The sequence below is a fragment of the Vicugna pacos genome, chromosome 27 (genome assembly GCF_048564905.1).
Source record: "Vicugna pacos chromosome 27, VicPac4, whole genome shotgun sequence".
Lineage (NCBI taxonomy): Eukaryota > Metazoa > Chordata > Mammalia > Artiodactyla > Camelidae > Vicugna > Vicugna pacos.
In genome coordinates, this window is record NC_133013.1 from 24,999,750 (window position 1) to 25,014,128 (window position 14,379).

Here is a 14,379-nt window from a genome sequence, read left to right on the forward strand (position 1 = left end):
TTTTTCTTTTACATTCTTTCAAGAAGATATAGTTTCTAAGACTTGGATTATTTGATGAAAGGTTATGAATAGTCATCTCTCTTATACATCACTAGGTTACCCTCCATAAAAGCAGAAAAAAAATTTACATTGTCATGAACATGTATGAGTGTCTGTTTCTATCAACCATCCCAGTACTGCACTCTATAATTTTTCTCTTTTTTTGAATTTAGTTCTAAAATAATAACCTCCTTTTTTTATTTGTTTGAATTCTTTTTTTTAATTAAGTAATAACATCATTGTATCTTTTTTTTCCCATTCTCATGCTATTTATGTGTCTCTAAATGTTTTGTTGGTTTTGCTGTATACATTAGAAGAGAATGAAATCAAATTTTGGTTGCCTTAAAGTCCATATCATGTTCTTCTTGGTGACTTGCTGCTCTGTCATTGGAAACAGATAAAATTTTAAATATAATCCCCTACCATGCTTATTTTCATGAAAGTTGTAAATAGAATTTTATCTTTAATGCACTGTCTCACACTTCAGATTTCTATGTAGTATGAATTAATTTCCAATAGTTACTGGGTGAGGATTTGGATCAAAACGACACTGGAATAAAAATATTAATCTTTGACTTCTCAAGTTGTTCTGAGTAGATTTTCCCCCCATCTTGGTAAGTTTCTTAGGATTAATTCTGGTTTTAAATTTTAAAATGTCATAACCTATTTTAGTGGCTATCATATGGATTCTTAGCTGTTAAATTATTGTTTTAGGTGAACCATTGAAACCAGACAACGTGGAATTTACCTTTACTAGACAATGTAGATTTACTCCCCCAAAGGATAAACCTTATTTTTCTGATTATGAAATACATGGCTAAAATACATCAGCTTAAGAAAATTCATTAATGCAGACACTTATAAAATAGTATTTACTGACACTTACTGAATGGTTTGGTTTCTGTTCCAACCTCTTTTCATGCTTTAAAATTCACTCTGATGTAACTCCTATGACATGTGTCTGCTATTATTATTAGTGACTCCATTTTATAGATCCAGAAACTTAGGCCTAGAGAATTTAAGAACTTGCTGAAGGTAATACAACTAATAAGTGACAGCCAAAATATTACTTATAATCCCACGTCTAGGAGATTATCAGTATAAAGAGCCTGGGGTATATATGTCCAGGCTTTTAAAATGTGTGTGTGTGTATGTGTATATGTACACACACACACAGGGTGAGGATAATTTATTATTTTTTTCTTTACAAATATGGAGTTCTACTATAGTCAGTAATTGTAACTCGCCACTAACTTAGTAGTGTATCTTCATCATCTTTCTTTGTCAATGCAAACTCATTTTTCCCCTCACATTTTAATGGCTGCAGAGTATTCCTTTTATTGGTATACCAAGCAGAAAAAATTTTCATGCCATTTTTGTGTTGTTGTAAATGCTTCAGTGAACATTATTTTACATATATTTTTGTATATTTGGCCAATTATTTCTTTAGGATAAATTGCTGTAAGCAGATTTGTAGGGTCAAAGTGTACATACATTTAAAATGTTGATAAGTATTGCCAAATAATCCTCTAAAAACTTAGTTCAAATTTACATTCTCACCAGCACCCTCTTACACCAGGGTCTCATCAACTTTGATTATTTTGATTGTAATTATATTCATGTCTTTATTTGATGTTTTCTTACTACTGGTGAACTTTAGCATATTTTCACATTTATTGTTAATAAGTGGTTCTTTAAAAATTTTTCTCATATATCCTACCCATTTTTCTATTCAACTATTTTTCTCTTACTGATTTATGAGACTTGTTATTAAGAAAATTTAAGATTATTATAAGTGTGTATTACCAGTATTTTTGTAGGTGATAATTTATTCAACTTTATGGTATCTTTTGTCATACTACTATATTTTCTTAATTTTTCATTATAATTTTATATACTGTATTATATTTAATAATATATCAGATTATATATAATATATATAGATTAATATTATAGATTAAATAATTTGTTTTCAAATAGCTGTCCTGGCAGCATTTATTAACTAATACCTTTTTTTCCCTACTTATTTGGGATAACACCTGTATCTTACACTAAATTTCCATATGGTAAGTGTGTCTATTTCTGGACTCCCTCTTCTGTTGATCTAGCCATCTAGACCAACATATACACTTTTTAATTTATTGGAGCCTTATAATGAAGTTTAAGATCTTTTAAGAAAAGCTTCCCCATATTCTTTTATTTCTAAGGTTATTTTGACTGTTTTTGTACTTTTATTCTTTTACATGCACTTTTGTGTGCTTTTATTTAAATTTTTACTAATATTTAACATGCATACTGAAAATGAACTTTATTTTACAACTAGTTTTTTTTTTTTTAATTATAAAAGCAACTAAAAAGTAATTCAAGGAAAAGTTTCTGGCCCCTTCCTCAGACATCCCAGTGCCATTCCTCAGGGGTAACCACTTTTTCAGAATTTTAAATCTGATGAGAAAAATGTAAAAAATTACCATCTTTTGATTAGATGCACTTTAGAGTCATTCAGTCAAGTTCTGAGAAGTAAAATACTTCAGGATTTTATTTGGATATAATGAATTAATAAATTAATTTAAGGAGGATTGACATCTTTACAGTGTTATCTTCTCCCATCCAGGAATTCTTTTTTTTTGTTTTGTGTGTGTGTGTTTTTTTAAGTCTTTTGTTCTGTCTTTCAATAAGATTTTCACATTATTCTATTTGTCTTGCATGTTTCTCATGAAGTTTATTGCTAAGCTAAAAAAAAAAGGGCATATACCAAGGCTAAATCATCTTTTTTGTAAGACCAGTGGCTTGGGGAGAGAGAGAGAGACAGGGAGGGAGAGAGATGGTATATGTGTGCACAAGTCCTGTTATAAACCAGAGGTTTTACCATTAGACTTTTATGCTGATTATTTATAGAGTAGCTAATTTTTTTCAAATGTATCTTTTATACTGTAAAGTGCTATTATAATACTTTAAAATACTATTATAATCACTGGGAATAATTTCCTCCCAGTTAGAATGCCAGTATTAGTCAGTATCCCTGCCTATGAGGAGGGCTAAGATATTGAGAAACTAAATGAAACCAAAGCTATGGATTAAGAAGGAACACATTTTCATTCTTATTAAGGGATCTCCTTTCTTTTAGACCTCATTTGCCCTTGTGCCCACAGATCATATTTATTGACTGAATGAATTCGGAGATGAAGAGATGAGTGAAAAATAAATTATTATAAACACAGATATCAGAATAAAGGAATGATTATGAGAAATGTTTCTTTCATATTCATTTTATTCACAATCTAATTGTTCTTTGGAGTTTTAATAAGTAGAACTTAAAGATGCACACATATATGCAGACTAGAGAAGTCAGAATAGTTTCGATCCGTAAAGCTTATGTTGACAAGAACATAACATCATTACTTTTATTTTTTATTTTATTTATTTCAAAAGGAGGCGTTTATTTGAAAATGCAGCACTGTGCTGACAATAAGAATCACAGAGAACTAACATATCAGGGAAACAATCAGGAGAAAAAATGGTAAGGAGATAGCCATCTATTATCAAAGTTTCCTTTGAGATTCTTCTTTCAGATCTGCAGGAAGATTTGAGAATCTTTAGGATATCTTTTACTAATGTAACCGAAAGTCCTTAAGTCTTAGTCATTAAATGCATCCAGATCAAATAGCTCAAAGCCCATGCATTTAAATTTGAGGATTCCAGCACACTTACTATAATTCTGAAGTGTCCCAGGCCACACCTCTGCTCCTATCTGCTCTTCCATAGCATCATTACTTTTAAAGGTAAATCAGCTTTTAATTGCTTTGTTTTTAACCACTTTTTTTTCTGGCTACTGAAGTGGAACTTGAATTAGGCTGTAGACTCCTCCTGCTGGGTAAAAAGCAGGAGAACAGAAAACCTAAACTTTGGACTTGAGCAAGTCACAGGTTGCAGTGCCCAAATTAGTATCTTTAAATCCTTGTATGTGTTCTCCACAGGGAGCTTTCCCAGCTCGCTTGAAGAAAGTGCTGATTGTGGGAGCACCCATATGGTTCCGAGTGCCCTATTCCATCATCAGCCTCCTCCTGAAGGACAAAGTCCGCGAGAGGGTAAGGCTGGCTAACTGTATTCTGTTGGGAGGATCTGTCTAAGATACATTCCCATCTCTACTGTTGAAACCTGCCAATGAATTTTCTACCTTCAAAAAACCTTCCTGGCTTTAGAGTACTTTCTGCTTCTGTTAGTATGTTCACTTACATCCTCTGTTTTATTCTTGACCGGCTCAGTACTGGCTGTCTTTCCTACAGTACTACAAGTTCCTTGAAGCCAGGACCTGGACATAGTTTTCTGTGGCACTTTACATGCAGATGGTACTGAAGGAAGGTGTCCCCTGGATAACTGAGGGATAGCTACTACTTCTAAAGTTTAGTCGTATGCTCTACAGGCCTTTAATATTTAGCCACTTCCAATATAATTCCATCTGTTGAACTGGTGTTTGAATTTCTTCAACTAGAAGTACCATTCAGTCCCTTTGATCACCAGGTTGGTTGAGGAGAATCTCTATCTCTTTCTACTTTTATCTATGTTGTCTAAAATTATCTTAATTCTCTTTTCATCCCCTGAGTATTCCAAGACTGAAAAGATCATGGTTGGAGTCATTCACTCATTCATTTCTCACTTTTGAACAAAAGGCCATATGAAAACATTGACATAATAGAGTAAGATAATAAAGTTGTTGCAAAATGTTGTCAGAGTTTTTTTTTTAAGTATGAGATTATGAAGTTATATGAATAATGACAATACAGATCTTTGTAGCTGAGGTGACTTGGAATGGAAGGGGAAACTACAGACGTTTGGTTCTGTGGAAGCTACTTAGGGACCTGGTGACCCAGGGTAGGAGAGTCTTTCTTAAGATAACTCTTTGCGAGGACACCTTAGGCAAGTTCTTACACTTGAATTATATACAAGTATAATTGCATGTGTAAACTCAAAATAAATTGAGCACCTTTGCAGGCCAGGCTGTGGGCCCTGGGAATTAAACGTTGTGTGAGATAGCCCTTACCCTCGAGGAGCTCATGACCCTGAAAGGAAACACAGACATGTGCAGAAGCCTGTGGCTCTGCAGGAGCACAGAGGAGAATACTACCCCTGCAGTTAGCCACGGCTTCACAGTGGAGGTGAGCTGCAAGCTGGTCCTTGAAAAGGCCACGGGGGAAAAGAGGGCATTCCAGGAAGAGGCAACAGCAACTGAGGCAAGCATTCCCATTCCACACAGATTCCAAAGAGAACCAGCTAGGCTAATTTGGTGCAGAATGGCTGTGTCCCAGCAGACAGCAGAACTAGGTATTAAGATTACTTCTCCAGTATGGATTATCCTGCCTCTGGGTGTCTGATCTTGTCTTGCTTTTATAGAAACTTATCTTTGAGAACATCCATACTGAACTGTGAGTAAAGCACAAGCCAGCAGGCTTAGAATTGGTTGCCTTAGTATAAGGCTGACAAAAATAACCACTTCCTGTGCATTCTTAGTAGTCAAAAAGGCAAATACCCACGTAAGATGGTACTGGAAAGCCTTGTTGATAGTGTAAAGCCTTCCTTCACTGTACCTTTATCTAAGGGCCCCTAATTCCAGGGATGAATTTGATATACATTCTGGGAAGTGACACCTTTTTCTGGGAGATTCATAGGACTTCAATCCCAAGCACGTGAAATGCAGTGTACTTCTTTTATAAGTATACCAGGTGTTCATGCAAATCTCATCTCATTCTGCAAAGCACATTTATTCTTACTCTTCACTATCTGTATGTGTGTGTTGTTCTCCCCCTCCCCGCACTGCCACTCACATGATTCCTTCTGGCCTTCCAGATTCAGATACTAAAGACATCTGAGGTCACCCAGCACCTGCCCAGGGAGTGCCTTCCAGAAAACCTGGGTGGGTACGTCAGAATTGACCTCGCCACTTGGAATTTCCAGTTCCTACCCCAGATGAACGGCCATCCAGATCCCTTCGATGAGATCATCCTGTTCTCCCTCCCTCCTGCCTTAGACTGGGACTCAGTGCATGTTCCGGGTCCCCACGCCATGACCATCCAAGAATTGATGGACTATGTCAGCACCAGGCAGAAGCGAGGGATATATGAGGAGTATGAGGACATTCGTCGTGAGAACCCTGTTGGCACCTTCCATTGTTCCATGTAAGTGGGAAAGATTTGGGCCAGTGATCACTTACCAAGATGCTTCTGGCACACATTGATGTGGCTCCTTCCACACCTTTCTTCCTAGTATTAAGGAACATCATTCTCACTTAAGTGATGGTTTCTCTCATCCAGAAAGAGGCACCTCTTGGTGCTTGTTGCTAAGAGGCTATGCTCTGAAATTTCTGAATTTTTTGGTACTAGTAGAGGAACCCTGTAATAATGGATACATTTTTTAAGAATATTTTCCTGAAATATAAATGTTTTTAGGAAAAAACAAAAATGTAAGCTGTCTTTTCTCGTCCTCAGTGTGATCTCTGATCCTTTCATTTGGGCAGTTTCTCCCTAGGGCATTTATAGTATTACATTACTTCCTGAGGAGGGGTGCTGGTGCATTTAAAATAATCCACAGTCAGTCAGAGAGAAGAGTTGCCCCTTCGGAATTTAACCTTGTGGAACTTTCCTTCTACCTAAATTCTACCACAAAACCCCCTGGTTAGTCTATAACTGGTTTATAACTACTTGATAACTATTGTTGGCAATAGAGTATGAATCATTTTTCTTACTGCTGCTCTCATTTATCTTACCATGTTTTCATTGGCTGCAGCAGAAATTTCTTTCTCTCCAAATTTTAAGCTCTGTTGAAAATTAAGGAAGCCCTCCCCAGTGGGTACCCAGGCTCAAGTTCCAGCTTAGCCAAAAATCCCTTCTATAACTTACCCACGTTATTTCCTTTCTTTACACCTCATGGTGTGATAAATGATGTTAGACTTACTGATATCCACTTACTTTGGTAGCTTAGCTATCTCAGGAATCCGTGATTATGTGAGTACCTCTTTCCCCTTGTAATTCCTGTCCAGCTTAGTCAGTGTGCTATAAAGAAGATATGCAGGGAGCGAGCCCTTCAGGAAAAAGAAAGAGGGGAAATAATGAGTTAGGAAACAAATAAGCAAAGTAAGAGAGAAGAAGCAATTGAGAAAAAAGTCAGTAAGCTGAAGAAGAATGTAAAGGGAAATAAGAGAAGAGAAAGAGAAAGCAGAGCATTTCATGAGGGGAGGGTATTTTTTTCTCCCACACAGCTCTGTTTCTTTCCTGTGGCAAGAGCTCAGGACCCCTCTATGTATCCAATCTTTTTCTCAGCCAGAGAAGAGGGGGATTCCTGACCTTGCTCTCTTACAGCAGGTTGCATTAGAACTACCTACACAGAACAAACTTAGGTTTCCCTTGGAATTCTAGATTATGAAGTAGATATCAGAGTATTCACTGTTGTGCACAATGCCCATGGACCAAGAGACTTTCTTTTCCTTTTTTTGTCCCCTATGCCATTTTTTCTAAAGACTTTTTAAAAATTTAACTTCGTATTATAAGATAGTTATAGATTCATATGTATTCATAAGAAGTAGTACAGAGAGAGACCATGTGTACTCTTTCTACAGTTTTCGCATGGTAACATCTTTAAAAGTATATATAATATCACAACCAGGATATTGATATTGATACAATTCACCAATCTTAATTTAGATTTCCCCAGTTTTAGTTTGTGTATGTATTTAGTTCTTTGCGATTTTTATCACTCACGTAGTTTTTTGTGTATATCACCACAGTTAAGATACAGAATTCCATAACCACATACCTCCATCCCACTGCTCCCCGTCCCTAACCCCTAAAACCACTAATCAATTCTCCATTACTATAATTTTGCCAATTCAGGAATGTTATTATATAAATGGAATCATACTATATGTAACTTTTTTTCACTCAGTGTAATTCTCTTTGCAATTCACCCAAGTTGTTATGTGTGTCAAGTTCATTCCTTTTTGTTGCTGAGTAATATTCCATTCTGTGGATGTACCACAGTTTGCTTAACTGTATACCTGTTGAAGGACATCTGGGTTGTTTCCAGCTTCTGGCTGTAACAAGTAAAGCTGTTACGAACATTTATGTCTAGGTTTTGTGTAAACGTAAGTTTCTATTTCTCTGGGATAAATATCTAAGAGTGGGATTGCTAAGTCATATGGCAACTATATATTTAGTTTTATGAAAAACTGCCCAGCTGTTTTCCAGAGTGGCTGTACCATTCTACATTCCCCCAGCAATGTATGAGTGATCCATTTTCTTTGCACCCTCACCAGCATTCAATGTTGCCACTATTTTTTATTTTAGCTGTTCTGATAGGTGTGTAATGAGATCCCTAAGTTAAAATTAAAATTGTGGTTTTAATTTACATTTCCCTAATGGCTAATGATATTGGGCATCTTTTCATGTGCTTGTCTACCATCTGTGTATCCTCTTTGTAAAATGTGTTTTGCCCATTTTCTATTTGGATTTTTTTTTTTTGACTGTTGAGATTTGAGAGTTCTTTATATTCTAGATACTGGTTCTTTCTTAGATGCATGGTTTGCAAATATTTTCTTCCAATCTGTAGCTTTTCCTTTCCTCCTCTTCTGGGTCTCTTGTGAACCACTTTATTTTGATGAAGTTTCTTTAGTCAATTTTTCCTTTTATGAGTCATGCTTTTGTTGTCAAGTCTAAAAACACATTGCCTAGCCCTAGAATCCATAGATTTCCTTTCTTTTTTTACTGTAAGTATTATAGTTTTATGTTTTACATTTAATTTAAAACTGTGATCCATTTTGAATTAATTTTTATATAAGACACTTAGGTTGATGTTCGTTTTTTTGGCCTGTTGATATCCAATTGCTCCAGCACTCTGGGTCTTGAGTATTCCTTCCTCTATTTAATTGTTCTTGGAACTTTCTAAAGTATGAGCTGGGCTAGATTGTGTGGGAAGAGAGAATTTTTTAAAATATGAAAAAGTACAGAGTATATAACATGACAGACAACTATTTCCTATCACCAGAATTGATATTGACAGTTTTTAATATTTTGTTGTATTTGCTTCTTCTCTTTTATTATATAAAAGAAAGAATTCACTGTAAAGTTGAAATCCCTTCTAATCCTCGCCATCAGTTCTTCTCACTACCCAGAAGCAGCCACTAGTATGAATGTGATATGTTCCCATCCAGGCCATTTTGTTTGTACTATTACATACACATTCATGGCTATGAACAATATATAGAATATTATTTTATATGGGTAGTCTTTGTAGTATCTTTTTGCTTTTAATCAACACATACGCAAATTATTTTTTCAAAACCAGATAGTACAAGGAAAAGGCAGTGACAAACAGCAATCTCCTGCCTTACCCTCCTTTCTACTCCCGTAGTCATACATTTTCAACTCTTGTAGCTGTTTTTTGTTTTTTTCTTTATTTTTGCTCATTTCATTTCCTTCAGGTCTCCAGGAAACCTGGAGAAGAACCGCTATGGGGACGTACCCTGCCTGGACCAAACTAGAGTGAAGCTGACTAAACGAAGTGGCCACACTCAGGTAGGAAGATCAGTGCCACCTTCTCAGAAGCACTGAGGGAAATTTAAGCCTCTTCCAAAGTGAAGCTTAATTATACTGTAGTACAAAGAACATGGACTCTAAGCCAGAGCGAGAAGGTTTGAGTTCTAATTTTGCTACATACTAGTCTGTTACCATAGGCAGGTCCCTATAGTCCCATCTTACAGTAGTGCTAAATGGAGAGTAAATGAAATTTATGTACATGCTGATAGCACAAGGTTGGTGTATTGTAGGTGCTTGATAACTGTTCAGTTATTTCTCCTTTTAATTCTTAGTTATAAAATTAGTCATATCATCCACCATATTGGTGAGTATATATACATCATTACAGGGCAACTCTGATTATAAGTATCCTCTGGTTTTTCTATTTAGAGGATCTGACAAAAGTTTTAGACAACTAGTATGTACCTAAATATCCAGGATAGAAACGAATTGGTCAAATGCCTATGTTATTTAATATATTAATTTGATCATATCTCTACATGTCAAATCACATTATATAATAATTAGTAGAGATATTAAGTGAAAATGTTCTTTAGACTCTTCACATGCCCCTTTTATGTTCGTGTCTTTGTCCTTATTTGAGCTACTTTTTGAGTAAATCTAACAGTTTTCCAGAACACATCGTTTTTTCTTTTTGAAGTGCATGATATTGTCACTGAAAAGTTTATCCTAAATCAGAAAAATCTATTAGTATAACATTAGCACAGTTTTTTCTTTTCATTCATCCTGTATCTCATGCATCCTCTATAGTCTCGTGCATCCTCTATAGCATAATAGTTGACATACTCCTTTTTAAAGTCTTCTTTAATATAACTTGTTTACAGCAACAACCAACATTTAGAATTTTGAGGTCAACAACTAAATAGTTGTTACATTTCTTCTTTTTCTTTCTGATACAGCAGTTCTGTCTGGTATCCTCTGTACACATCAGAAAAACAGCATTGAGGTTGATGTTCACAGTAGAGGAATTTAAATAGTTCCCTTTAACATGACACACAGTACAGGGACTTGTTACAGCCCCCCTCTTTTTTTCTGGAAGATCATTCTTGGGAAAATCATTGTCATATTTTTGGCATATGTGGTACATGAGTTAGGACCCTAGGATCATAGTTTTAATCTCTTTTGACCCTGCCATTTCAAGCACATAAACTGAATTCATAGCCCTGTCTAGGATCCTTAAAGAGGGTTTTCCTATAGGAGCATTAGCTAAGAGTCTGGCCAACTGAGGGCAAATTCATCAGTATTATTGAGATCATCTTAGCATATGCTCTGAAGGAGTGGAGAATGATAGGCTGGGGCTCTGGAGTCAGAGATACCTGTTTGGATCTGTCTTGCTGACTGCTCTGTCTCCAGGACCTAGAACAGTGCCTGACATGTGTCAGACATTCAGTAAATTATTTGTGAGTGAACGAGTGAAACCTAGTGTACCAGGAGACTATTCTCGTCATCCTGTAATTAATCTGAAGATCATTGCTTAAGTTATAATTCTTTTCATTGCTGCAAACATTGGCAGAGGCTTTATTTTTACAGTAAGTGGAGGATTCAGGTTTACTAGTGAATTGTTCAACAGAGTTCTCCTGGAATTATAAAGCTGTTAGTCCAGTTTCTGTTGAACCTGGCCCTAGTGTGCTTGCTTTGGTTCTCCTTGCTATTTCAGTTTGCCCCAAGTCTATACTTTATTTCTGAGATCATTTTCAGTTTTAATATCTAATGAGTTTTCTGAAATTGGTGATTTTAATGCCCAGTGTTCTCACAGATAAGAATGCTGAAAGCTGGAATCCTTAGTTATAAAGAAATAAGACTCCTTTAAAGAGGTAACATTTCTTTTCAAAGCATGAAGGTAGCTCCAAGAGTAACAGCTTATACATTACGTATACAATAGTGTTGATTGGCATGTACCAGGTAAAGCCTTTGTACTTTTCTATGCCGTCTTGCCTCGGTCTGCAGGATATGCTACTGGAATGTACCAGGCTGAACAGAGAATGGACTTTGGCTTACTATGGGTGGGCCCTGGATTGAGAAATCTGTTTGGGAGTGAATGAGGCTTTTACCTTGCTGGATCTGCTCCAGATGGTCCATTAGCTCAGTGAAGGTGTCCAAGTCAGTGTAGAACACTAGTAGTATGAGGTCAATACCAGCTGCTGTGGGAGGAGAGAACAGCAGGAAACTCTTGACTAAATCATTAGCGGGAAGATAAGTTGGTAGACTGACTAACTAATGGACATATATCCAAGTAACATGGATTTGACCATGAGATGGAGATGTCTTTTGAGGGTGGCTGTGGGGTAGTGACAGTTCAGACTGTCCTCCAAGTGATGGAACCCAGTGGAGAAAGGGTTGGCCGGTTGGGGAGTCATTCTGACCTCTCTAGAGTAGAGTGGGGTATGAATTTTCCCTAGTTTGCCATTAGACTTCTTTCTTTTGTCCTCCTATACCTCTCCGCACCCTCTCGTATCCATCCTAGCTGCTAGGGACTCTCAACTAGTTATACCATGACTTAAGACTGGAGCTGTGCCCATCTTTCTTTTTTTATCAGCTTGGATTAGAGGATGTTGGCAGAGATCTTGTGAGAAGGTATAATAAAAATAACAAAATAATAATAAAAATAATAAAAAATTAAATCCTACTTAATTTCTCTGATGGCTAATGATGTTGAAGTAGATAAGACTGAGACATTGGCAGAAGAGAGTGAGTCGGAAGCTATTCATTGAGACTCTGAATTTGTGTGGCTTTTGCTTGGTGTTAACTCAGTTAGTAATAGAGCCTGGGTGTTTGGCCCCTCTGTTGATGGTCCTAGATAGGAGGTAGAGCTTTCTTCCTTCTCCAGTCACACTTCGCCTTGTGTGTTTGTGGCAGCAGGGACAGGATGTTCCTGCTCAGGTTGCCTGGCTTGTCTCCCATTAGGTTTTGGTTCTGAGCTGCAAGTCCTAATAGACTCCTTTTAAGTGTACAAGTCAGTGGTTTTTTAACAGATCTGTAGAGTTGTGCAGCTGTCACTGCAGTCACCTGAAAAAGAAACTCCCCTTGGTGGTCACTCTCCATTTCCCCCAAACCCACCTACGTTTTGCCTGATTTTTTTTTTTCACCTGTTGTGTACATTTCACATAGATATAATCATACAGTATATAGCCTTTGTGTCTGGTTTCTTTCACTTAGCGTGTTTTAAGGTTCATCCACATTTTAGCATGTATCAGCATTTCACTCCTTTTTATTGCTAAATAATATTCAATCGTACGAATATACAGCACATTTTATTTACCCATTCATTAGTTGATAAACATTTGAGTGGTTTCCAATTTTTGGCTATAATGAATAATGCTGCTATGAATATTTGTGAATAAGTTTTTCTATAAATCTATGTTTTCATTTCCCTCAGAAGTGGAATTTCTGGATCATATGGTAGCTCTGTGTTAAACCTTTTGAGGAAATGTCAGGCTGTTTTCCAAAGTGACTGCACCATATTACATTACCACTAGCAGTGTATGAGGGTTCCAATTTCTCCACATCTTTTCCAGTATTTGTTACTATCTATCTTTTACCTGTAGCCATCCTAGCGGGTGTGAAGTGGTATCGTGTTGTGGTTTTGATTTGCATTTCCCTGATTAATGATGTTGGGCAGCTTTTCAAGTGCTTATTGGCCATTTGTGTATCTTTGTGTGTGTGTGTGTTATTTGTTTTTTCCATTTGTATATCTTTTTTGGAGAAATGGTTATTCTGATTCTTTGCCCATTTTAAAACTGGGTTGTCTTTCTACTGTTTATTAGTCAGGGTTCTTTATATAGTCTAGATACAAGTCCCTTATCAAGTGCGTGCATCCTGTGGGTTTTTTTTCACTTTCTTGATGGTGTCCTTTGAAGTACAAAAGTTTTCAATTTTAATCTAGTTGAATTTATCTGTTTTTTATTTTGTTGTTTGTGCTTTGGTCATATCTATGGAGACTTTGCCTAATCCAAAGATTTAATCCTATATTTTCTTCTAAGAGTTTTATAGTGTAGCTCTTACATTAGATCTGTGATGCATTTTGAGTTGGTTTTTACGTATGGTGTGAGGAAGGGGCCAGCTTGACTTTTCTGCATGTGGATATACAGTCGTCCCAGCAACATTGCAGAAGTGAGATTTTGAATTGGCCCTTTCAGGTCTCGTTTTCTTCTTGACAAGATAATATCCACACCTTGGGTTTTATTTACCTAGTACATCATTTTCCTACCCAAATGCTGTATTCACACAGCTGCAGTAATATTTTCTTTTTATCATTAGACAGATTACATCAATGCCAGTTTCATGGATGGCTACAAGCAAAAGAATGCTTACATTGGTACACAAGGTAAGTTAGTCTGCCTGTCACAAATTGGTTTTATATCATCTACCTGTGACTGTTTGCATCAGATGACAGCATAATTTTTAAAGGAAATGGTAACTTGAAGTGATGTTGTGGCCACTAGATTCTGGCCTTTCATAAAGATTGAGGGTTATTGAGGAAGGCAGAGAGAGGTGCAGTTTCTGTACCAGATGTGCCTAGAAGCTCACTGCATAGAGATAAACTAGAGATTTGAACACACAACTACAGATTTTTGGACTATGTCTTAATGTTGCCAATCCACGGGAATAGGACATCAGAATTCACTGGCCAGTGAGATGCTCTTCATGTCCAGTAGGAGTCCAGGAATGGCAGTGGGACTTCCCAGAGATTGAGTCCAATCTATGAATGGGTATTGCTGTCTTAAGAGGTTTGTGTGTTTGTTTTTAATGTAGGTACTAG

At 36.5% G+C, this 14,379-nt stretch overlaps 1 protein-coding gene across 2 annotated transcripts in view; it reads left to right on the forward strand.

Annotated features, from left to right (window-relative positions):
- PTPN9 (protein tyrosine phosphatase non-receptor type 9) overlaps positions 1 to 14,379 on the forward strand; it is a 64,976-nt gene that overhangs the window by 43,351 nt on the left and 7,246 nt on the right. Inside the window, exons 6-10 of one of the 2 annotated variants that reach the window (XM_072950982.1) lie at positions 4,014 to 4,124; positions 5,881 to 5,947; positions 6,062 to 6,209; positions 9,506 to 9,599; positions 13,878 to 13,944. In XM_072950982.1, coding sequence (XP_072807083.1) covers positions 4,014 to 4,124; positions 5,881 to 5,947; positions 6,062 to 6,209; positions 9,506 to 9,599; positions 13,878 to 13,944 — 487 coding nt within the window. Of the gene's footprint in view, positions 1 to 4,013; positions 4,125 to 5,880; positions 6,210 to 9,505; positions 9,600 to 13,877; positions 13,945 to 14,379 lie in introns of both variants that reach the window. The other variant, XM_072950981.1, reaches the window with a different exon arrangement.